General features: G+C 47.7%; 1 protein-coding gene across 1 annotated transcript in view; it reads right to left on the reverse strand.

Moving 5' to 3' along the window:
• The window catches only part of ME3 (malic enzyme 3), a 171394-nt gene that overhangs the window by 45517 nt on the left and 101097 nt on the right, over positions 1-24780 (reverse strand). Inside the window, exons 5-6 of the mRNA XM_079789394.1 lie at positions 12905-12980; positions 5785-5946 (exon numbers count right to left, since the gene is read on the reverse strand). Coding sequence (XP_079645520.1) covers positions 5785-5946; positions 12905-12980 — 238 coding nt within the window. The remainder of the gene's footprint in view (positions 1-5784; positions 5947-12904; positions 12981-24780) is intronic.

The raw sequence follows: 24780 nt of genomic DNA on the forward strand, positions 1-24780 counted from the left end.
GGAGGGGCTCTGGGCTTTGGAATAGGTGGGGTGTGAATTTAGACTCTGTCACTTAACTAGCTCTGTGACTTTGGACAAGGTATTTAACTTCGCCCTGGTTCATTTTTCTTCTGTTAAGTCAGGGTAATAATGATCTCTATTGCATAACGAAAGCTCTTTGAGGGAAAGGTCCTGTATTCATCTGCGTCTCCCCAGTGATTTTGCGCATAGCAGGCCCTTGAAAGGTGCTTACTGATGGAGTGGCATGAATTCTAGAACTGGGCTAAGGAGATGCTGGATTAAGGACTACGAAGGTCTTAGAAATCACTTGGTTCAGCTTCCTTTAAATGAGTTTTTAAGGCCCGAAAAGGTTAAGTGAGCTGCCCAAGGTCACAAAGCAAATTGGGTGGGATGAGCAGGGTGGAAAGGACAGCTTCCAGATCAGGGTCTTCCCTGGAGGGACTAACTAACTCAAGCCTGGCTGCTTCCCTTCTATCAGGTAGTTACCAAGGTTCGGAACGAAATAAATCTATAACTTTAGGTTAAGGCCTTTATCCCAAGCAGGCGGGCCAGGACTTTCTCCTCTGCCATGGGAGTTGAAGGTGCCCTCTATGGCTGTCTGTCCAGTTCTGACTTCCTAAGGGTTTTCTTGCAGTTGAAATGCAAGGAAAACAGAATGGCTTCCCCCTCCTCACTGCCGTGTCCCTGAGCACTGGATTGAAGCTGGAAAAGAGATGAACCTCGGTCTGGGAAAATCTTTATCTTGCATAGAGACAGGCACACAGTGTTACTCAGAGGGCATCGGGGGGCCTGGGAGGCCGTGGCATTGGGTTCACACTGTGGACACAGTTCATTGTCCCCCTCGGGGAGGCAGTCATGCCCACCACACATTTCTCTGGAAGCTCATTAAGCCCAAGGGTGAGCTGTACAGATCCTGGGAGGGGCCCCGCATTGGCCACATGTGTGCAGATGGTGAGCGCCTCTGCTAGCATCTCATGGTGATTGCTGATGATTTATTAGCTGCAAACGGAGCATCTCGAGAGGTGGGGGTTTGGCGATCCCAGCTATTCAGTAACACCTAAGGCACCATTTACTGGGCTCTGTTGATAATCTGTTCCCATGTGTGTCTCCCCGCAAGCTGACAGGCCTACCCCCCCCCCCTTCTTGCCCTCCCCACCATCAGTCAGTTCCACAGAGATTCACATAGCATCTCGTTGGAAGATGGATCCATTAAGACTCAAGACTTCTGCCAGGAGAAGTCCTCTAGGGCTCAGGGGCCATTTTAAAGTCATCCCCTCCCGCCCCCCCCCCCCCCCCCCCCGCTCTAGATTGCACCCTTATCTCAGAGTGGGATGAGCACTGGGTGCTTGGACTCAAATACTGGGGGAGCCATTTCTGCTCTGGGACCTCTTTTCCCATATGAAATGATGGGGCTGAACTAGAAGTATGTCAGGTCTCTTCTAACACGGACAGTCTGTGGCCCTGCTGTGTGTGGTTGAAGCAAAATGCACACCCCATTCTGCACACAGCCATGCCGGAGAGCCGAGAGCAGGTGCACCGCCTGACTGGGGTTCCCTCCCCCCGCCCGGTTGGACTGTAGTCACATGTCCCTTCTCACTCCCTCACATATTTGTTTTTCCAAACCTTCTGGATGTGTCAGGTAAAAGTGACTCAGAGTTTCAGGGCTGCAGACCCAGATGTTTTCCTTCAACAGGAAGCCTGGGGGTGTTTTCTCTGACTCGAGAGCTCCTGTGGCCCCAGGAGGTTTTACGGAGACATACACACAGATGGTCCAGTTGTTCCGACACGACACACCGTCACAGCAGCACCCTCCCCGCACTGACATATTGCTCCGGCTTGCACTGTGGGAGGGATATGCCCCAAGACTTCTGGGCGGAAAATCTTGCAAATTGATTCATTTCCTAAATAAGAACTGTAGTGTGAGAGATCACACAATAAATCCATTTGGAAAGAGATAAGTCACCGTCTTGCCAATGGTGGCCACTTGGTGACTTTGGATTTTTGTGTCCTGAGTCTCTCGAAGAAGGTTTGATGGGGGTTCACCTTTCTTTGGGGGCAGGGGACCATGGGAATAGCATGAGTACATCCTGACTTGATCCTGAGGGTCTATGGACCCATTACTATGTGAAATACCTACTCCCCGTCTTCTCTTCCTAGCCTGTAACCTGGCCTCTCTGAGCAGCAGAGAGGACAGCTCCGCAGCCAGAGGCCCGGGTTCAAATCCCAGCTCTGACACTAGGAGCTGTGAGGCCTGGGTGAGTGGTTAACAGGTTTGTCTCAGTTTTCTCATCTATAACACAGGGAGAACCGTATCTCCTATAGCTGTCGTAAAACTTAGAAGAGAGGAAGATACGTAATCCCTAGAACTGCGCCTGGCGCACCGCAGGTGCTGGTGTTGGTCCCGTGGCCTGGGTGGGAACCGCTCTTCCTCACTAGGTGTGGCAAGGGCGGGTCAGGCTGTGCTCCTCCCCTCAGCTGGGGAACACTCTGGTTCCTTCCCACAGGAGGGAGCAGGCCCAGGGGGAGCTCTCTCCCTTCCACAACCAGGAAGAGAGGTGGTTCAGAGGCCTGAAGCCGCAGTGGGAGAAGCAGACACCTTGAGCGGATGTGGCACATTAGCTATTAAAATGATCGATTAGGTGTCAATGCTGAAACACTGACAAGGAGGTATTCCACCCACGCCTGGCTCTCATCCATCTCTCTCATGCCCAGCAGAGTGCCTGACACCGAGTAAACACTCAATAAATACATTTACTAGATAAATAAATATCAATGTCAGTAAGTAAATGTAACTTGTTCAATAAAGAGAAGGTATTCACAGAATAATCTTCATTGAAAAGACTAGGACAAAATCATGGGCACATTATGATTACAACCAGGTAATAACTACATCTGTGTATATGCAGACAGAGATTAGATGGAGCGTTGGGGAGAAATGCCATTTCCTTTTTCTTCTTCTTTTTTTTTTAATAAAGATTTAAAATAATGTTTTAAAGTACTTTAGTAATAAAAACGCTAAAAATCAAGAAATGGCCTTTAGTTATAAAGCAACAGAAACCCAGGCAGGTGGTGTGGTGTGGACGAGGAGCCCAGCCCTTCCACTTCTAACTGAGCTTCTCTGGGCCTCAGTTTCCCCGACTGTGTAAAAAGAGGGCAATAATGGGTGTTCTGCTCACAGGGTTATTGTCAGGCTTGAGTGGGGTGGTCTGTGCACACGGCATGGCCACGATTACCCATGGGTTCCTGCTATCTTTCTGCTGAGCTTGTTTCAGGTTGAGCCCAGCTCTAAACTTCAGCACATCATTGCTGGGAGCTGGACCTTCAATGCCAAAATATCTTTTTTTTATTATATATATATAATAAAAAAAGATATATATATTATTGATTTTAGAGAGGAAGGAAGGGGGAGAGAGAGATAGAAACACCCATTATGAGAGAGAATCATGGATCAGCTGCCTCCTGCAATTCCCCCCCCGGGGATCGAGCCCACAACCCGGGCATGTGCCCTTGACCGGAATCGAACCTGGGACCTTTCAGTTCCCAGGCCCATGCTCTATCCACTGAGCCAAACTGGCTAGGGCTTTTTTTTTCTTTCTTAATATGTTTTTACTGATTTGAGAGAGAGAGAAAAGGAGAGGGATAGAGAAATAGAAACATCAATGAGAGAGAACCATTGGCTGCCTTTTGCATGCTCCCTCCTGGGGATAGAGCCCACAACCCGGGCCTGTGCTTTGACCTGGAATTGAATCAGTGACCTTTTGGTTCATGGGTCGATGCTCAAGCATTGAGCCAAACCGGCCGGGTAACGACAAAGGATCTTAATGCATCTGCTAGAGGCCACCAATACGCTTCTGGGGGATGCAATGGTCCCCCCCACTTTTTTTTTTCTGAGAGCTAGCTTTTGGGAGACAGAGAGTGAAGGTCTATATTAAACCCAGCTGGAGCACAGCAGGAGGTGTCAGATGGGAATAGTCACTGGAACAAAGTGTGTTACATGCATGCATGGTTTCACACATGTTCCTTGTGGCTGAGGGACAATTTCAGTAAAACCCAGGCATCTGGCTCTGGGGAGGGAACCACAGTGCAGAGCCAACCTTGAAGGCTGTTGTTGACGAGCAACTCTAAATCTGGTGCCACCATCCGCCTCCTGTCTCCTAGGCTGGTGGGGAGGCATATGGAGAAGAGCTCTAGGGGTGGAAGAACACACAGAAACCTCCTGGTCCTGCCCCTTCTTGTACCAGAAGGGGATCAAGTCTAGATTAGAACACGGTTTCACCCACTGCCAGGGGTACTGAGCCCAGCATCCCTGCCTCCCAGTCCAGTACTTTTCCCTCTCCCCTTGCCCTGCCTCCCGCTCCCATGATTTCCCATCACTGAAGCAAAGTCTGGCCCTGTCCACTCATGGATGGTGTCTGTGGATGAAGCCTGAATAAGCGTCATTCCTCATGAGCTACAGTGCCTATTCTGTTCAGTGTAGTGTCCAGGGAGGAGGAGGCCATGCAAAGTCAAGGCAAGTTTTCTTGAGAGAGATCATCACAGAATGCATATAAGGAAAACCTATTTGACAGTATGAGTCAAGAATCTAAAAAGTGGCCATTCCCTTTGCTTCAATATTTCCATTTCCAGGAATTTGTCTTTAGGAGAAACTCAGAGGTGGAAACAGACTGTTCTGCAAAAATGGGTATCGGAGCACAATTACATCAGCAAGAAGACTAGAAACCACCTAAGCATCCCACAGTGGAGGGTTTCCTATGCAAATTATGGGATAGCTGGCAGCTCTGCAAATGACCTTGTGGAAGAATGGCTAATGACCTCGGAGAAAGCTGATGAATGACATTACATTTAAAGAAGCAGGATATAGAACTGTATGTGCAACAAAATCCCAATTTGCACATACATATGTCTTGAGGAGAAAAGGTTAGAAGGAAATTACCAAAATGTAAGCAATGATTGGTGTTGATTGTGTGACTGATATTTTATTTTAATAGTTCTTTGAGTTTTCTCAATTTAAAAAATATGAACATGCCCTCATTTTAAACTCAGAGATAAATGTCCTTAGGAAGGATTCTTGAATATTTCTTCATGTTCTCTGACAGAGACACAGAGCTAAGACCCCAGGCATGCACAAAGCCCATATCCCAGGGTGGTGGTACTCCCAGCTGTTTACCGTATTTTCCGGTGTATAAGACGACTGGGCGTATAGAAGATTTTCCTGGGTTAAAAAGTCATCTTATACGCTGGAAAATACGGTAAATCCTAAACCACTTGGGGCCCAAGAGGTGGATCTCACCCACAGCCTGGGTCAGTTTCACTCCCTGGGTTTGCAGGACTCTTAGTTATCTGGTCCAGGCCTTGGCTCTGGAGTGTTGAGTTTTCACCCTTTCACTGAGGAAGCTCGCCTCTAAAATGCTGAAAAAAAACCAGCCCACAGCCACTTCCATCAGTGGCCTCTTCACTAATGGACCAGAGAGAAGCTTGAGGGCATGGAAGTTGCCTGGGACATGGAGAAAGGAAGCAGGGGTTGTCATGGCGGGTCTCAGGAGGCAGAGGAGCGGGAAGACCCAGCAGTGGCTGAGGGAAGAAGGGCTGGGAGGGTGGGACAGGCAAGAAGGGAGGAGTATGGCTTCCACTCCACAGCTGTGTAGAGACAGTGCCCTGGCAAAGGGGACCCAGCAAAGAAATGGCCTGATGCTTTGTAGATATAACTGCCCCACGAAGGTGCTCCCCACCCCATCCCAGCTGCCACCTTCTGGCCCCACATCACCTGCCCACATAGCATGTTACCTCGTTGTTGGTGCCGACGTCCAGCAGGACAGGGAGGCATTGCTGTGGGTTGACCCCTCCGCACGCTGTGTACAGGGCCAGCTTGCCCACAGGGATCCCCATGCCATAGCAGCCCAGGTCTCCTAAGCCCAGGATGCGCTCTCCATCAGTCACCACCACGGCCTGAGAAACAAAGCAGGACGCCATCAATCACCGGCAGCGCCTCCTGTGACCAAGTGCTGGTATTGACAGCTCTGGCATGTCAGGCTGACAGCTGATGCCCACTGCCTCTGCTGGGGATGAAACAGCCTCTCTGGGATGAGGCCAAAGCTCCCTTCAGCTGCAGGTGGCAGGCTGGTGAGGAACTCCACTGAGAAGATGACAGAAAGACACCTGTCTTGCATTCAGAGGTTGGGGTGGGGACTGCAGAAACAGCTGGAGGGAAAACACATCTAGTCACTCTCCCTCGAAGAAACCAGGCAGACAGGCTCAGCTTGAGATTTGAGGGGCAGGGAGGGAAGGACATGAGCAAAGGAGATAATGAAAAACAAGTGTTCATGCTGCTGTTACAACACCAGGGTTTAGAGACCCTGCTCTCGGGCCTGCTCTGGAGTGTGATAAATCCAGTGTGCAAAGGACAGAGCTCCCGTGACATCTGCTGGGGTCACTATTTCACAGGAAACCAGGATGGTTCTCAAGCTGTACTGGGATTGCCTTTGTGTTTAGGCAAATAATCACTGAGGGAATACCAGGTCATAGACATAGTGCTAGTTCAAGGCCTACCGACTGTGAATGAACAGATGCTGATGAAGCGGAGGATGGAAATCATTATATTATGATGATAGATATTTATTTATTCATTCCTTTAATACATATTTATGAAGCACCTACTTTGCATAAGATACTGTGCCAGATCCTGGGGGAAGAGCTTTAGTTTGCTCATCTGTGAAAACAAGTACGCATGAGCCCAGCCCTTAAGAACTAAGGGGCCCAAAGAGAGATGGAACATGTACATTTATAATTATGACTCTGGGAGGAAAGTGTGAGCACAGCGGAACAGGACAAGGGCAGCAGAGATGAGGGGACACACGTACCAGACACTGAACAGGTGGGGATTGTCCATCAAGGGTGTGGTTGGGAGAAAGGCATTTGGTACAAAAGGAAATTGAGATCCAGGTTAGAGGTGGGGGGACGTAGGCTGTGTGTGTAGGGGTGCAGGGCATGAAAAGAAAGAATGGAAAGTCAGGCAAGAATCAAACAGTGAAGGGCCTTGAATGTCAGGCCAAGGAGAGCCCTTCCAAGTGACAATGAAGTTGTTTATAAGTCATCCCAACCTGCTCACCATCACTGGTTACCTCCTTCTCTAAATGAGTTAAGTTTAGGGGATACCCATCCTTTCATTGGAGCTGGTTTTGGGCCAGACATAGGACCAGCTCTGAGCTATTGATGTCCTGGCTGGGCCCAAGCGTGATACCCATAGGCACAATGAAGGCACAATGCTGGGCACTGGGGATAAAAAGATGAAGACTCATCGTTGTCCTGTAAGAACTTATGATCCATATCCAAAGGGTCCATGGCATCTCCTCACTTCAAGGGCTGTGCTACCTTTTGGTAGAAATTGCTGTAGAGATTCTTAGAAAACACTCTTCCACTTCTGAAAAGGGGGCTCTGGAGAGTGCAACAGACCCACAAAGATGACCATCCCCCTTAGATTGGTCTTCTGCCTCTATGAAAAGTGCTCACAACCCACAACTCACCTGACCCTCCCACGGCCCTCACTGGTAGGCAGGTCTGAGATTGTTATCTTCATTTCACAGGTGAGCAAACGGAAGCTCATAGACCTTCATATTCTATACAAGGCACTGGACTTGATGTTTCCACATTAGTTATCTCAGAAAGATTAGATGACTTACCAAGGGCACCTTGCTTGTGGAGGTGGCAGGCTGTGATTTTAATCAGGCTTTGGGTTCCTGGCTCTGGGCTCCTTCTACCATCCCATTCAACTGGGTTAAGCACCTGTGCTCTTGGCAAAGCTCTGCCCTGCCTCAGGGCCACCCTCTCCGCAGTCTCCCTCTGACCTCCCCCTGGCAACTCTCTCTGGTGGAACCTGTGCTCTCATGCTGCCCCAGGGTGCCCAAATTCTGGTTAATTATCTACCATCTCTTCTAATCAAAAGCTTCCTTACTCTGGTTCCCATTCCCTTAGAATTTCTCTCTGCTGAGAGCTAGTGAGTGACATGAAGTTAAATCAACTACTCCTCCATGGTGTTAACTCTAGAAATCTGGAGCCTTTCAAGATGGTACCAGAGATGCCATGACGCCCTCCCAGTGTGGAATGTTCCATGACACTCGACTGCATCCCTGCTCCTCAGAGGGAGTGGCTCACCTTGATCTGTCATCCACTCTCAATCCTACCATACTAATGGTTAGGTTATTGCAACAGCTTAACAACCAGAGTCATCTTTCTGCCAATCTCTCCTGCCAACTAATGCCAAATTCACTGTCTCAGAAGCTCATTTTCCTTATGCCATTCCAAAGCTCAAAGACCTCTAGTGACTTCTAACTGTTCATAAAATAGAGTCCGAAATGGTTAACTCTTTAATGACTTAAATCCAATTTACCTTCTGAAACTTATCTTCCTTTTCTCCTCCTCTTCTTTTCTCTCTTTCCATGGAGTTTCAAATCTTGGTTCCATTCCTCACAAGCAAAGAATCTAACCTCTCAGCTTCCTTGTCTATAAAATGAGGATGATAATAATCCCTACCTCTGAGAGTGTTATTAGAAGAAGTCAGTGAGTTAATCTATGTAGAGCCCTGAGAAGAATGCCATATGAGATGGATATGGTGATGTGTTATAGACAGCCCCTTTCAGAAATAAAGCGGTTATTCTCCCTATTGTACCCTTAGCTATCAGCCCACTTTGGGATTTTCCTGAACAGAGCCACCTTGACCAAAGTCATGCCTCCTTCCAAGAGCAGCAACTAATGACTGATGAATGCAAGGGATAAAGGCCTGCTCTCTTGCCCCAACTCAGGATGACCTTGAAGGGCCATCGAGCTTCAGAGCCTCCTCGTGGGCTTGGCTGAGTCTTCCTCAACACCTCACTCAGCCTACCTTCTCCCTCTGCTTTACCCTGCCTCCTGCCTTTCTAGAGGTGTCGATCCTGTGAGTACACCCTAATATGCTCCCAATATGCTAATTTCCATCTCAAACTGTTTCCCAGAAAATGCAACTTCTGATACTGAGTAGAGTGGGGTTTAGCACATGGTCGGCCCATACAGGATAGGTGGGCACTTGGTACTTGTATCTGGTCCAAGTTTAAATGTCTCTGAGGCTGGTGCCCACTGGCAAAGGATGCTCCCTTGGCTACACTACCCAGCACCTCCTTCCGGAAGCTGCTGGGACTGGGAGGAGGGAGAGATGCGGGGGCTTGGGAAAGCTGTTGGGGAGGAGGGCTCTTCTCAGCTGAGCCTTCCTCCTGGCTCGGGCAATGGCTGCTGTGGGAAAGAGTCGGAAGAGCAATTCTCACCCCTCTTTGTGATTTATGCTGGACAGCTCTGGGCGGTCAAGCGCGCCTCCTCCTCCCTGAACAAGAGAGGCCTACAGAACTCCATGTCCCCTGCCCTGGGCTGTGGCCTCACTTCCCTCGCAGCCTACTTCTCTTACATCTGCTTTCTGGCTGGGAAACCACTGAAAATCATCTTTTATCTTCCAAGCCAATTCAGAAGCTCCTCTAAATCACCCCTTCCTCCAGCCAAGTAGTCAGTAACTCCAGGGTCCAAGGATACCTGTGCATTGAAAACCTCTGTTAGGCAGTGGGGCTCTGCGACTCCGGACAAACCACGTAACCTCAGCTTGCTCGTCTGAGCAGACACCTACCATGCTTTAGGACCCCATCAGGGCTTTCAGAAGCACTCCTTACTCCACAGTGACTGTGGGAATGAAATGAAATAATGAAGGCGGAATTGGCATCAGATCCAAAGTTCCTTGAAAGGTATAGTAAGCAGAGATTCCCTACCTAAGTAAGAGAAACCTTCAGCTCCTCTTTTTGAGGCAACTGGAGAAAACACACCAATTAACAAGAAAGACTGCAGCTGGGAACATTCTGAACCTTTGAAAGAGCAGCCCTGGGTAAAGAGGAAGGACCCATCAGTAATAGGCTGGTGGATAGGGCAGGGCAGGGATTGGGATAAGCTAGGAGCAGCCCAATCAGCCTTAATTAACTTGTTTACATGCCAAACTGTAGGTGCAATATTCAGAGTTCCTGGCTTATCCAGAGAAGCAAAAAAAAAATACAACTGTTTTGTTTTTGAAATGAAGTCTCCTGGTTTTAGAATGTTGCCTCCAAGGTAAAAATAAAAAACCCACTGAGGGCCAAGTCAAACTTGTCTGGGGTCAAATTCAGACAGCTGCCTGTCTGTGGCCTGTGATTCCCAGGTAAGGGGCGCCTCCATGGCTGTGCTTAAGCCTCTGGTCTCTGCCCTGCACTGCTGTGTGGGCCAAAGCCACCTCCTCCGCCTCCAGCGATGGCACCATACACTCACATGCCCTTCAGTCTCATACAGACTGAATTTCCCAATTCAAAAACAAAGACCAGAGAGGTTCTCCCACACACAGCAGGCAGGTGGAAGGTAGATGAGAACCCAGGCCTGATTGCAAGGGCAGAGCTGAGCCTTCCACATAGTTACTGGGGCTGACCTGGAAATTCCTCCAAAGTGAGATGGGAATAAAGGATGGAGGGGAGGAGGGGCCCCCAGGCATTCACTCATCCACTCTGGGGCGCCACAGGGACAGTGATCAGCCAGCCACGCCGTCTGCTCCTTGTCCCCAGGCTCCTCTCTTGGGTAGCACAGACACAGTCACTGTAATTGTTTCCAGGTCTCTCTACCTAGATTGGGAGCTCCTTGAGGTTGGGCTTGTACATCTTCATCCCAGAATCCCCTGGGAACTCTTACTGAGTAGATATTTACTAAATGGTTGTTGACTGCAATGGAATAAATTGCACTGGCCCAGATCTGCTCATGTAACTTACACTTTCCTTGGAGGCTCTGGGTGTCTCTCTTTATTTGAGGCCTCTTCGAGTCCCACCTCTTCCTAAGTGACTCCAGAGCCCCAGTTTCTCTTTGTCTAAAAATCACAACAGTTGCTGTCTCCATCCCTCTAGTAGTTAGCACTCAGAACTTATAAGGTTCTCAAACTATGTCTGTTGAAGCCAACTAATATTTAGTGGCGAAGGTTCTGGTTTGAATTTATGTCTTGATTTCTGAACTGGAGTGAACGAACTTGGGGCCAGAGTCTGTGTTTTTCTCATTCTTCATCCTCTCAGCAGGGCCCTGGGTGCAGTTCTGGAACTTGCGCCCTGACAGGAGGAGCAATTGGAACCTGGGCCCCCGTTTCAACCTGGAGGAAGGAGCGCCCTTTTCTTACTGGCTGAGGGGAGATGTCTTTTTGTCACTCTCTCTAATCCCTTGTCACTGGCACAAAGGCACCGTGTGTGCTAGTGGAGACTGCGCCTCTCCTGGCATCGTGCCTGGCACATGAAAGATGCTCATCAAATCTGTCAACTGAGTTCATTCAACTAAGCAAGCACCTACTAAATGCCCAAGGTTTCGCCATGGTGGACTGTCCAGAAGGCGGAAAGACTATTTGCAGGACCTCAGCAGCACGTCCCTGTAGGGCAGGCTGGAGTTAACTTCCCATTGAGCGAGCTGCCTTCCCTTAATGTCCTCAAGACCTTATTATAGATTCACCCTGGGCACACCCTGGAATCTTGCTTCTTCTGGGACTGGGACCAAAACCTGCAGGGCTAAGGCCTGCGTGTAACTGGAGCCTAAACAGATAAGCAGGAAGGAGCGGCACAGGGTGAGATCACAGCCAGACGGAGGGGATGAAATGAGCTCTTCATGGGGAAGGGACTGAAGTCCAAGGCCCTGTCCTACCTGCTCTGGTACTCATGCCACCAGTCCCCCAAAGGGCCAAAGAGGGCGGGACACAAAGAGAGGTAGGGAGAGGGAAGCTGTATGTGGGGCCTGGTGGAGAGAGGTGGGGTGGCTCAGGGAACTGGCAGGGTCGGAGGGAGGGAGGTGCTGGCGAGGAAAGACTGGAGTGTCCCAGCTTCCCAGTGGAGGCAGGGTGGTGCCAGCGTTGGCCCTGAGAGGTGCTCACACTGGGCTCGTTCAGTCAGCTCCAGCCCCTCTCCAGCTCCTGTGCCAGAAATGCCCTCACCAAGCAGCCAGCAGATGTTTTGCATTTTTGCTTCACCCATTTTGTTTGTAAAAGTGACAATGACCTTAGATGCCAGAGCCCCTCAACAGGAGGCTACAAAGCTGCAAGTTTCATCTTTTTAAATCAACACAAATTTTGCATTCTATATTATATCCTGTTTATTATATAATTTTTTGAGTAAAATTGATATTCCAGGAAGAAATGGCAGGTTATGTTGTTACTCTGCATGTACATCCTCCCTCTGCCCACTTGCTGTCTGCAACCAGGTGTGAAGTTTTGTTCATCGTAAGGTTTTCCTTTTGTTGCAAAATATCCTCACCTTGCATCCTACTCTCTCCAATGACTAACTAACTGTGCAAATGCTACCCCTCAATTCAAGACCCTGCTCTAATGTCACCTCTCCCATGAAGTCTTCCTTGATTCCCTTCAAGCTAAAAGTAATCTCTCCCTCTTTGAACACCCCCAGCTCTTTCTGTGTGTCTTGTTTGCTTCTAATCAAATCCACCTTGTTAGTGTTTTTGCATCTGTTTCATTTTCCTCATGAAAAGTCAGCTGCTTGAGAAGAGGGTCTATGTCTGATTTTCCAACCGGCACTGTGTACTCACTAGGTACTCCATACATGCTGAGCACATCTTGCGACTACTACTACTAATATTGTTAATAATTATAACATATTAATACTACACTAAAGCAATAATAAAGGGCAGTTTCACCTGGGTGCCTGGTCAGTGCAAGCCTCCGCTCTGTGTGCATTTATGCTGGGCTGTGCCAGGTCTGTGGTCTGGGCCTGGGAAAGGCGAGCAGTGTCTTGCCTTCAGTGTTGTAATGGCTCATTTTGTAGCCGGGAATAACTCTGGTCCAGGCTGAAAAGATTCACCCAACAATAGAGCAACAACAGCAAAGAAAGCAGGATCATACCTTAATATTGTCTTCTGGCCAAGAGTTCAGCATTGTTGCAAGGTGGCCCTTGTCATGAATGGTGATAAACAGCCCACTAGGAGAAACAAAACACGGACACACAGAGAAGCCAGGCAGTCAGACTGGGAACATAGCAAAGACTGCAAGTACTCTGGATCACTGTCACTTAATTTTGCCCATAGGGCTGGGCAAGAGGGTGCCCTGCCCAAAGCCCCAACTGTTTAGGGGGCCCTGCTCTGGTCCTCTTCCAGTTTCTCCCCTCTTCAGGGCAAGGAGTCCATGGGCCGAGGGATGTGCCCACCGGAGCTGTGCTCACCAGAGTCTGTACGCCCCCATCCTCCCTCTGGACCAGGCACACAGCACCCCAGAGTTCTCTGCCCAAATGGCCTTAGTGCTGCTTTCAGGGACTGTGTGGGTCTCTTCTCTGGGTCCCTCCTTCTGAGTACAGACTACACTGCAGTGGGTGAACCCCTAGGCCCGGGGATGTGACCTTGGACATGTGTGTTGGGGTGTCCAGACACATGTGTGTGAGGTCCCTTGCAGTGGGAGATGGCGCTGGAGATGGGAAGAGGAGTGGGCTGCCAGCTGTGAGCCTGTTTTCTCTGTACCACTAGAGTCTGAGAATTCTAAAGTTAAACTTGGTCTTCCAGACCATCACGAAGGTATATTTGTAAAAGCAGGAGGCTGGGACATATTTTACTTAACAGTTTATTAGCTTGACTTAGAACTTTTAATGTTTAGACCATGTATGTGGACCCGAGTCTTCTGCCCTGGGATTAGGGGTGGGGAGGGGGAGTGGTGCAGAGGATGGCAAGTAGTTTGTGCCTTCTTGCAGGCACTTCAATCTGAACACGTCTGAAACCAAATTCATGATCTAATCTCCTACCATTATGACTCAAAGACAAGACAAAACAAAGACCCAAGACAACCTGAGCCTAGTTCCTTTCTCAGTGAATATTACCTGCATACATCGAGTTTAACGATTCCAAACCCTCTTCTCGTTTATACGGCCCATTGCTAAGGCCTTCAATTCTACTTCCTAAGTAGCTCCTCGTTCATACACTTCTTTCATCCAGAACACCTCCCTAGTCCAAGATCCTGATATCGCTTGCTTCAAGTGCCATAACTATGTGACATCCCCTCTTGTCTGTCTCCAGTCTGTTTTCTATACAGTAGAAAGAGTGATGTTCTTGAAATCAGTCTTACTGTGTTATCCCTTCCGCTACATATCCTTCGTGTCTTTTCATGGCTCTTGGAATAAACACCAAAGTCCTGAACATGGCCTACCTACAAGGCGCTGTGTGGTCTGGCCTTTGCCAGCTTCTTCACGTCAAACTTACTTCATTCTCAGTCATCAGCCGTCCCGGCCTGCTTCCCATTCTTCCATGTGCCTTGGTTTTCTTACCCCAGGGCCACTTCACATACTGTTCCCTCTGCCTGGCACACCCTGCCTTTCCTCACTCTTTGTTTGGTTAATTCCTACTCATTCTTCTGATGACTTAAGCTAAAGCTCCTTGTTACATATTCTTAAAGTACCCCACCCCTACATACACAAACTGACTACATTTATTTGTCTGGCTCTTAGGTCAATATCTAGTCCCCCACCACTCATTATACTGTAAACTTTATGGGTCAAGGTCGACATGCTGTTGTTCACAGGATTAGTCAATAATAGATGCTCAATACCTAATGTTTGAGTAAGTGGAGAAGTGAATAAGTGAACTATGATACTAATGGTTGAGGGTGAGGGTTGAGGGATGAGGGCGGAAAGCGTTGGATAAAGTTGGAGGGAAGGCACTTTCACATGTGCTCTGCAGTATCATGTCCAAGGGATCATCGTGTTGGGCTGGGTGGTGCTGAGCTGGGCTGTGGCCATGGCTTAGAATGGGGAAATGAGCATACGAAGGCAGGTGGGACAGGCCAGGGAGGGGGAAATCCTCAGAGCCTTAGCCTTGGGGCTTGTGGGCCTCTCTCCATCACACTGATGGGGGCAATGTGGGTGCCATGCCATTTGGGAACGACTGTGGGGTGTTCAGTTGTATCAATTAAGGCAAAAACTAAGCATTGCACTGGTTTCTTGGAACTTGTTTCTAAGGCTCATCTCCAGGCAATTTGAATTGGGAAAATCACACTGTGTCGGTAATCATGAACTTCAAGGACTGCCTTGGATGAGAAAAGCAGGCATGTGAGCCTCCTGAAGTTTAGATAAGGGTACTTGCCTTGGTGGCAGCAGAAGGGTAGATGGCCAATGGAGCTAATAAGCCTTTTAAAGAACTACCTTCTCTACCTCCACACCAGCTGCGTCTCTGAGGCACAGCCTGCAGAGCTCTTGATGGGGCCCCATCTTCTCCAGTTTCTATTTTCCACAGCTGCAGCGCTAATACCCACAAGCAATTTCCCCAGGTCATCCTGAGCTAGTCACATGGAACAACAATGCTAACAAGGAAGCCAACTCTTTTGAACTGGAGGAAGGGGTGCCAGCCCCAGGCTCAATGATGACCCGAGTGACCTTGGGGAAGTCATTTACCCACACTAATTAATCCCAATGACACCTTCCCAGCCTCCTGAAGCCCTTAGCGGTAACACTGCCCTGATCTGGAAATGTCCCTCACCTAAACAGCTCTGGTCCTCAACATCCCCCTTACCAGGCAGAGGCTTAGTGGCACTTAGCAAAAAGCTCACAGGTTAAAGGGTAAGATCCAGGCAGGCACTACTTAGAAGCAAAGTCCTGCTGAGGTTAATTCTAAACACAGGAAAAATGTGATTACAGAAATGATCTGGTACATTAAAATAGGCCCTCTTTGTCAAAGATAAGGAGAGGGAGGAGGGACGCTTAAGATAAATATTTTTTACATTTAATTTGAGCTACTAAATTTCAAAAGACCCTTTTCCTCCTTTTTGCATATATAATTTATGCTTTGCAGAGATTATGCTGCAAAAAATAACATCTTTTGAAGTGTACTTAAAATTTTAATCACGTCTCAAAGTGCTTTTCCATCTATTCTCTAAATTGCAGCTACAAATGATCCCAAAAGGATTGCTCAGGGTGGGGATTTTGAGATATCTAGTCCAAAGACCTCCTTTCATAAATGAGAACATTGAAATCCAGAGAGGTGAAGTGATCTGTCCGAGGTCACACAGCTCATAAGCAGCAGAATCTGCCTGACCCAAGGTCCTGAGTCCAGTGCTCTCTCCACTGACCCAGACTGCCTGTTCTCTCTGGGGATCTAGTTCCCCACAAACAAGCTAGAGGGAGTGAAAGGTACCTAACAGATGCCTCTTTGATGCATGTTGGGGATCAGCAAAATGTGCAGATTATGAGGGATTATGATGATAAACACATGGATTACAGGTTCCAGCAGGATTCTCTTGCCCAGCTGCCCATCCCCTGGCAGCACTGCATCTAGACCAGCTCGGAAAGAAGATACTATCAGGAAAGACAACCTCTTAAAGGCCCCGAGCAACCTGCTTCCCGGGTTAGCCACTTTTCACTCAGGGGACACTGCGTTGGGGGCTGGCGCTTATCTCTGCTTCCATGAGGTTCTGGTCCAGTGAGACAGGCTGACATTCTTCTGCACTCCTTAGTGGCTTCAGGAAGAACTCTAGGTGCTCAGGGAGGTGCTCCTACCTGCACCTGCTCAGTCTCACCCTGAGACCTCAGACCGGTGGGAATTCCTGAGGCTGGAATGGGATTGTCCAGTGATTTCCAACAATACAAAGCACGGAAAGCGATGAGGCTGCAAGCGACTCACGTGAAGCTTTAGAGAAATGGCAGATGGAAGGTAGCACAGACTTGGGGTTAAATGTCTGTGCTTTGCAACCACAGACCTGGGCCCAAAGCCTGCCTCTGCTTCTCACTAGCTGTGTGGCTATGGACAGGTTATTCCCCTTCCTAAAGCTTCAGTTCCTCATTTGTAAAATGAAGACCATGACACCTTTGTTATAAGAATTAACTAAGACAATACATATTTAAGGAGTTGATTATGGTGTCTATTGGCACTCGGTGAATGGCAGCTTTTAGTGTTGCTGAGTTGGTGTAGTGGTTAAGGGTGCAGGTTCTGGAGTCTTACCACCAGGCAAAATGCTGGCAAGATGCCCAGTGAGGTACCTGGCTCATGATAAGTGCTCAGCAAATGTTAGTAGCTAATTATTAATTCCTATTTTAACTAGAATCATAGCAAGTCTATGTGCATAGTTGTTAGGAGCCATTGTTTGACAGTTACATGTCCTTTTTGTGAAACAGGAAGGCAGTCATAAAGTTTGGTAGAAAATCTTTCATTATATGGGTCACTGAGTGGGGGCAACTTTGGAGATGCAGAGTTGGGATTAAAAAGTTTTCCATGTTCCCTGAAAGAGCTAATATTCAATGCAGGTAAGACCAAAGGCAACCTGAGAGGGAAAGTAAGTCACAAAAGGGCAATATTCATTCATTACCTACATTACTTTTTTATTCATTTAGTCATTCACCCACTCACCCATTCATTCACCTATCCATCCACTGATCCACCAATCCACCCACCTACCCAATAGGCTGTTCTGAGTGTCTCTGTTTTGGGGACCCTTTGTGTACATTACTTCACTATCAGGTGGGTATCACCATCGTTCTATAGAAGAGATTAAGTGGTGGAGATGTGAAGGTAAAGGTGAAATTCAAACACAGGTCTCTTGAATCCCAGAAACGTGGCCTCTTTAGGTATGTGATTTGGGGCAAGACACTTCACCTCTCCATGCCTTAGTTTCTCGTCAGTAAAATGGGAACAATGGCTCCTTCTCCACTATGGAGCAACTCTGAGGATCAATCAGGGCAGATTCATGAAAACTCTGTACCCTGTAAAGCTCAGGGGACGTGGGAATCTTTTTTTTTTATTTTTTATTGATTTTTTACAGAGAGGAAGGGAGAGGGATAGAAAGCTAGAAACATCGATGAGAGAGAAACATCGACCAGCTGCCTCCTGTACACCCCCTACCGGGGATGTGCCCGCAACCAAGGTACATGCCCTTGACCGGAATCGAACCCGGGACCCTTCAGTCCGCAGGCCGACGCTCTATCCACTGAGCCAAACCGGTTTTGGCGTACGTGGGAATCTTAATATTTGCGTAACCTGGCCCAAAGCCGTACGTTGGAGAGGAGGTGTTACAGCCTCTCTGAGAGGCTGCATCTCCATCTGTTTTCCTGACGGCCCTTTCTGGATGCATGGGGGAGTATTTTAGGTGTCAAGGAGCTCTCTGTAGTCCACAGCTGGGTCTGTTTCAATCTTCTCTCCTTGAGAAGGTGCCAACCCCCCAGCATGAATGATGCCCTGTGAGGCAAAGCCTCAGACAGCTGGTATGATGCTATCCGCTCTGGGGCACAGGGAGGCAGGAAGGTGGGAAGCTCCAGGAAGCCCTGGGCTTGGCTCCGCTGAGGCGGAGAAACACTTCCAGCTTTGGAATGAATTCCAGGCTGCCCAGGGGATCCCAGAGTGCTGAGCATCCTGCAGTGAGCTAACGTAACCAGAGCATCCGTCAGGGCTAATGACTCCTCTGAGTGATTAGAACAGAGCGTCCCTCACAGCTCCCGGTGCTGTGAAGATGGGCATCTGGGATAGGGGCACTCGTGGGAGTCTCTCGCTCTTCATAGCTATTAACTGGAACAGGAAAAAGGCAAAAATAATTTTAGCTACTGATGACTTCCCCTAAGTTTTTCCTGTTTACTTCAGGGAAACAATTTTAGAACTTGATGGAAGAAAAAGAGTATATATAACGAACATGGCAAGCTGCCACCCTATGGAATCCAGAGCTTAAATGAATACATGCCCTGCTTTCAATAATACACAGTATATTCCTGAAAAGTTGTGAGTAAATAAAATGTCCATACCTAAAATTATATTGTATGTATACCTGGGAGGTTGCTGTTTAAAGAGAACCTACAGAGAAATTTTTTTGGGGACATAAATCTCTCACCTGATTTATGTCTTTCTCAAGTTTGGACTTTGCTACTTGAGTTTCGAGAAACGGAACACAGGTCTTTCTGAGCTGATGCACGGCCATTGGGGCCCATGGACCACAGCGGAGACGGAGTGGTCAGGATGTGGGGCGGCCCCTCCTGCACGGAGCTCTGGGGTGAGTGCAGGAGAGAGAAGGCACAGATTCATGCCTCACAGCAACCACACTGAGCACCTACTCTATTCTTTCACGTACTTAACTCGCTTGGCCAGAAAGTCATGTTTTTTATGGGTTGTTCCTCCTGGAACAGGTTGATGTGACCCTTCGAGTGGAAGCATTTAAGGGCCACCGTGTGATTCACCGTCTTTTCTTTTTCCCTTGCCACCGTAACCTGTACAGTTCCAGATAAGGCAACTTCTTTAGCCGGGATCCAGAGTGAGGAAGACACAGAGAACAGCCCCCCTGCCCCCACCCCCGCTGACCTGCAAAGGACAGGATGCGGAAGCATGGAATAACCTTTGTTCTAAGCATTGAGATCTGAGGGTTGTTTGTTCCTCAGCATAACCTCGTCACTCTGTTCAACAAAATCTTCCTGAGATGCCATATATATAAAACAAAATACTGAAGCTCTGGTTAAAGCAGAGGCGAGGGCCCTGGCCGGTGTGGCTCAGTGGTTGAGCGGCATCCCATGCACCGAGAGGTTGCCAGTTCGATTCCCAGGCAGGGCACATGCCTGGATTGCAGGCTTGATTCCCCAGTAGGGGGCATATGGGAGGCAGACGATTGATGCTTCTCTCTCATCAATGTTTCTCTCTCTCTCAAAAAAAAAAATCAATAAAAACATATTTGAAAAAGGAAAGTAGAGGGGAGGGCCCTCCTTTGAGGGTATTCTCACTACTTTTTGTCTCACCAGTCATTGCTCCTGCAACGGATCTCAGGCAATGGCAGCAGAGGAAAGGAACCTCTGAGTGGAAATGGAGCTACGGTATTGCGAGGTAATAATTGGTTCTTAGGAAACTATGTCTTTAATGCATATCTCCTCCCACTAGACTTGATCTCTGAGGGCAGGACAGCTGTCTCATTCACTGCAGTAACCCCAGGGCCTAGCATAAGGCCAAGCACACAACAGGCACTCGCTGTATGTGTTGGGTATGCGGAGTGGTTCAGAACATGGGTGCTGAAACGAGACGGACCTGGGCCTTCCTTTTCTGTTGTAAACTGGGCATATACGAATACCTACCTCCAGGTGCCTCTGGGAGGATGGAATGAAATAATGTGTATCCGGTACATGGAGCAGTGCTTGGCATGAGGTAAGCGCTCCCTAAGTGGTAGCTCATATTGGTGACTTATGCTAGGCAGTGACAGCGTATCCATATATTTTCTGGGTGAGAAAACAATTCCAAGCCAACTGTGATGAGCTGAATTGTGTCCCTCTAAAAGGTATATTAAAATCCTAAAGCCAGGTGCCTGTGACTATTTGGAAATAGGGTCTTTGCAGATGTAATGGAGTCAAGATGAGGTCATTGGGAAGGGCCCTAATCCAATATGACTGGTGTCCTTATAAGAAGAGGGGAAGACAGAAATATCCAGGGAGAAGATGCCATGTGGTGATGGAGGCAGAGGCTGGAGCGATGCATCTACAAGCCAAGGAACACCAAGGACTGCCGGCAAACGGATGCTAGAAGAGGCAAGGAGGGATTCTCTGCTACAGATTTCACCCACGTTGGGGTGTTTTGTTTCAGCAGCCCCAGGAAGCTAATATACCAGCTGTCCAATGGTTGTGCAGTAGCTACAGGCAGTGGCGATCACAATTCCTTCTCTGTCCATTTCTGAAATCTCCGCCTGTTGGAATTTCATAAGGGCAAGCGCAGGTGACATTCCCTCCATCTAACAAAGGCCCATAAATTACATCGCTATCTCCGGTTTCCATCAGGAGCCAGAAAAATCCTCTTGAATTTTAGACTTCAGTTACACGGGGGAGAAAGACAAACAGAGATAATGTTCACTTAGGAGAATGTTATTTCTTGAGAAAAAGACTCTTAACCCTTATCTCAGCCTGCAGAGGAGTGACCCTTAGACGTTTCCTAAAATAGAACTGCAAAAAAACACCCCTCTCACAAACAGACAACATTCATTTATTTAGGCTTCTTGGCACCAAGTCCAACCAAAAGGAGGACTTAATTAAAACAGGGTCAGTGACATTAGGCAAGCCACCGAGGCCGGGCGCAGGGGGAGAGACGTGCACTTTCAACTCTGAAACAAAGACTCATTGTGGCCGGGAAACCACCATTCCACACATTTTTGGCAGAAAGGGAACCTGTCCTCTGAAAACCTGCAAGAGGCTATTTTTAAAGCCCCGATTAGATAGCACAGCAGGAGAGAGTAGGTGTGAGAAGTCCCAGGGCCTCCACAGCTGGCACCTGGTGAGGCAGAGCCAGGCTGAAGACAGGTAACTGTCCAGGCCTTGGAGGAACTTAAAAATCACCTTCTTCCCTGGTTCTCTGAAAAGTCCTCGGGGGAGTGTGACTAAAGTGGGGAACGTGTGAGTGGCAGGTGGCTCACAGTCCTTCTTTGCTATTGCTTTCTGTCTTGAGGAACCTTTGATTATTTGAACCCACTGAATAACTACAGTTAATTTCCTGGACCTCGGACAGCCCATCCTGTTTCCACTCTGTCTCCCTCTGAGGTGCGATGTTACAAAAGAATGGGTATGTGCCCCTCCCTGCCCGCCTTGGAGGCCCCTTTCCATCTGACCCTCCTACATAACAGGTGCTGAGGAGTTCTCCTGGCTCTGGAGTGAGGGGTAATGGTGTGGACAGTGACGTCTGCCCATATGACTATGGGTGGACCTCTGAGTGGGCTGGGCGTCCTGGATTTCTCATGTTTGAGGTGAACAACTGCCCTGCAGCCTGCACAGGCTTCTTGCACCCTGCTTTGTGCCAGGCACTGTGCTGGGCACATGGGAAACAGAATGACCAAGACTTAACCTCTGATCCAGTATGGTTTTCTGATCTCGGCAGAGCAGGAAAAAATACAGCACAGTCGGGCATAACAGAGACATTATTGGAAGACGGGGAGAACCACAGAACAAGCAGGCCCAGGATGGATAAATGGCAGAGCGGGAGAGCACAAGCTGGGCATGAAATGCCTATTCTAGGGCTTTTGGGCCCTCCCTTCCTACTTCCCCTCCCTCTTGCTGCTGTGGGACAGTTTCCCCCAAGTAGACTTGAAGCATCAGATGGGCAGCGACCATATCCTCTACTTCCATTGATTTCTCTGGATTCCCTAATACAGCCCTATAAACCTCATCTCCACTTCAGAAAAATATAGACAGATAACCTTAAAAATCTATGATTCTATGAAATAATTCTAGCAAGACCCATAGGTATCTGTGGAATAGCTGCAAGAGCATAGATCTAGAGTTAGACAGACCTGGGTTCAAATCTCAGGTCTAACCCTTATTCATTGTGCAACCGTGGCAAATTATTTAACCTCACTGAGGCTCGGTTGCTTAATACTAAAGTGGAGCTTTAATAATTAATTTAATGATTAAATCCATCTCACTAAGTTGGTATGAACATTAAATAAAATAATACAATGTCAGTCACCAAGAGGCCTCCCATATATCTTAAGTTGGAACCTACGAAATGTTTGTCATAGGAATGGATGCTAGATCCCCTCCATGAGACCCAGAATTTCATGCCATGGTTCACAGGTAGGGTGACTACCTATTCAGGTTCACCTCTATCTTGACAAAATTATTTGTTTTCCTTTTCATTCTGAAAAACTCTCTGATCTTCAGGGCCACTCCATTAAATTCAATCCTGCAAACATGTATTGGGTGGCTACACGGAAAGTCAAGCTCATTTTTTTGGTGGCATCATTTCCCTGTGTGGTCATTAATTTTAATCCTACTAATGACACAAACCATCTGTGAAGTGGCTCCTATCACCCATAGTCTTTTGCTCTCCATGACTTTTTGGAACAGTCTACTACCACTCTGAGCCAAACTTTGCAGAACTGGTGTTGAACCCAGACAAGGAATGGAGCCTTCCAGGTATGAGGCCACAGACCTCAGGCCTGGTCTTGACTCCTTGAGGGCCTGATCTTTGGCCTCAGGTTAAATCATGTTGTTGTTATCTCAGTTGTCATATATAAAAAGTAAGCAAGAAAGAAGCTAACATTTATTTAGCTCTTGCTATAGTTTGAATGTATCCCTCACTACTCCCCTTCCCCCAACTCAGACGTTGAAATCCTAATGCCCAGTATAATAGTATTTGGCGGTAGGGCCTTTGGGAAGTAATTAGGTCATGAGGGTGGGGCCCTCATAAATGGGATTAGTGCCCGTATATAAGAGCTCCTTCTGTCATGTAAAGATGCAGCAAGAAGTCTTCCATCCAGAAGAGAGCCCTCACCCAACCATGCCAGTGCCCTGACCTCAGACTTCCAGCCTCCAGAACTGTGAGAAATAAATTTCTGTTGTTTATAAGCCATCTAGTCTGTGGTATTTTGTTATAGCAGCCCAAAGAGACTAACAGCTCCCATTGGGAAAATTTGCAAATGCTACACCATTCACTCATCACCATGTGTCTGGGAGGCAAGGATCCTTCTCACTTATATCTGAGAGTACTAAATCTTGGTGAGTCGAAACAATGCCAATGAGACGGGAAGTGACAAAAGTAGTGTAGGCGGCAGGTCAGAAGCCAGTGTCCTCCTGTCTCTCTTGTGGACGTTTTAGGAGATGTTTGTAAAACACGAATCCCTTTAGAAGACAGGCTTCCATTAACATAGAGGAAAACTGGAATAGGTTTCCAATTGTCTTTAGTATTTGTTTCTTCCTGGAATTTGTGAATCTCATATATTGCTTTAGTGTCTTTGACTATGAGATACTTTTTGGCAGGAGAAAATTGTTCGAGTCAAATTCCAAGGGTCAGGGGAATTTTTCCATCTGTTCTCCTTGGGTAAGAATCTAGATAAGGCGTACAAATAGCTGAAGAAGAAAGTGCAGTTTTCGTGAAAAAAGCGTGCTTATGTGGAAAGGCTGACCAAGGGTACCCTGTTTCTCCATCACATCATTAGTTGACTGAACAATCTATAATCACAAGAAAAGAAAAAAAGACCCCATGAAGGGAAATTTCAGCTGAAACTGACACCCTGTCCAAACAGCAAATCGCTCCAGAATCTGCAATTTCTAATTTTGCAACTCCCAGATGCTTCCCATTAGCACAGGGTTTCAGCTGTTACTTGAACATACTAAAATGTGCCAAGAAAACTCAGAGTTGGTACAAAAGGAGTTTCTTTTTCTACTGAAATATTTACTCCTCCAAAAATAATAATCACCAAGGCTTTCGGCCCCCTTTTCCCTGAGAAGTCACACTTAACACCCTTCACGTTCTTTTATGGCTGTGAACACAGCCCAGACCCACACATGCCTCCACTTTATAAAATAAACAAACACCTTCCTGCTGTCTAGAGCGCCTCTTGTTAATCTGGGTCTCTGGGCAATAAGGATTTTGGAACGTGGCTCTGTTCTAACACGAACTTCTGAAACACCCAAAGGAAATAATCATCAAACCTGACAGTCTGACGTCGCTACACCCCTGGCTCAGAGGCCCAGCCACCACGTGGCTTGTTTACAGGTACATGCAAGATAGAGAGAGAAACACATCCTGTTTGTTTTTCCAAAGCAGGTTTGAGAAGTAGTCACACCTACTTTTTCCCACTGACTCATAAATCTCATAGCCTCAGTTTTGAGAAATAGGCTGAAGCTCAAGAGTCCCTGAAACAATAGGCCCCTAGGCCACGGCCAAGCTGAAATGGTAGAAGCTTGCATGCATTTTATGCTAACATTTATGAGACAGTTCGTCACGCAGGCCTCTGAGTCCTATCTTGAAGCAATTTGTAAGCGGAAAGCTCTGCCCACTTTAATTTATCATATAAACATTTCTGGA

The sequence above is a fragment of the Cnephaeus nilssonii genome, assembly GCF_951640355.1.
Source record: "Cnephaeus nilssonii genome assembly, chromosome: 13".
Taxonomy (NCBI): Eukaryota; Metazoa; Chordata; class Mammalia; order Chiroptera; family Vespertilionidae; genus Cnephaeus; species Cnephaeus nilssonii.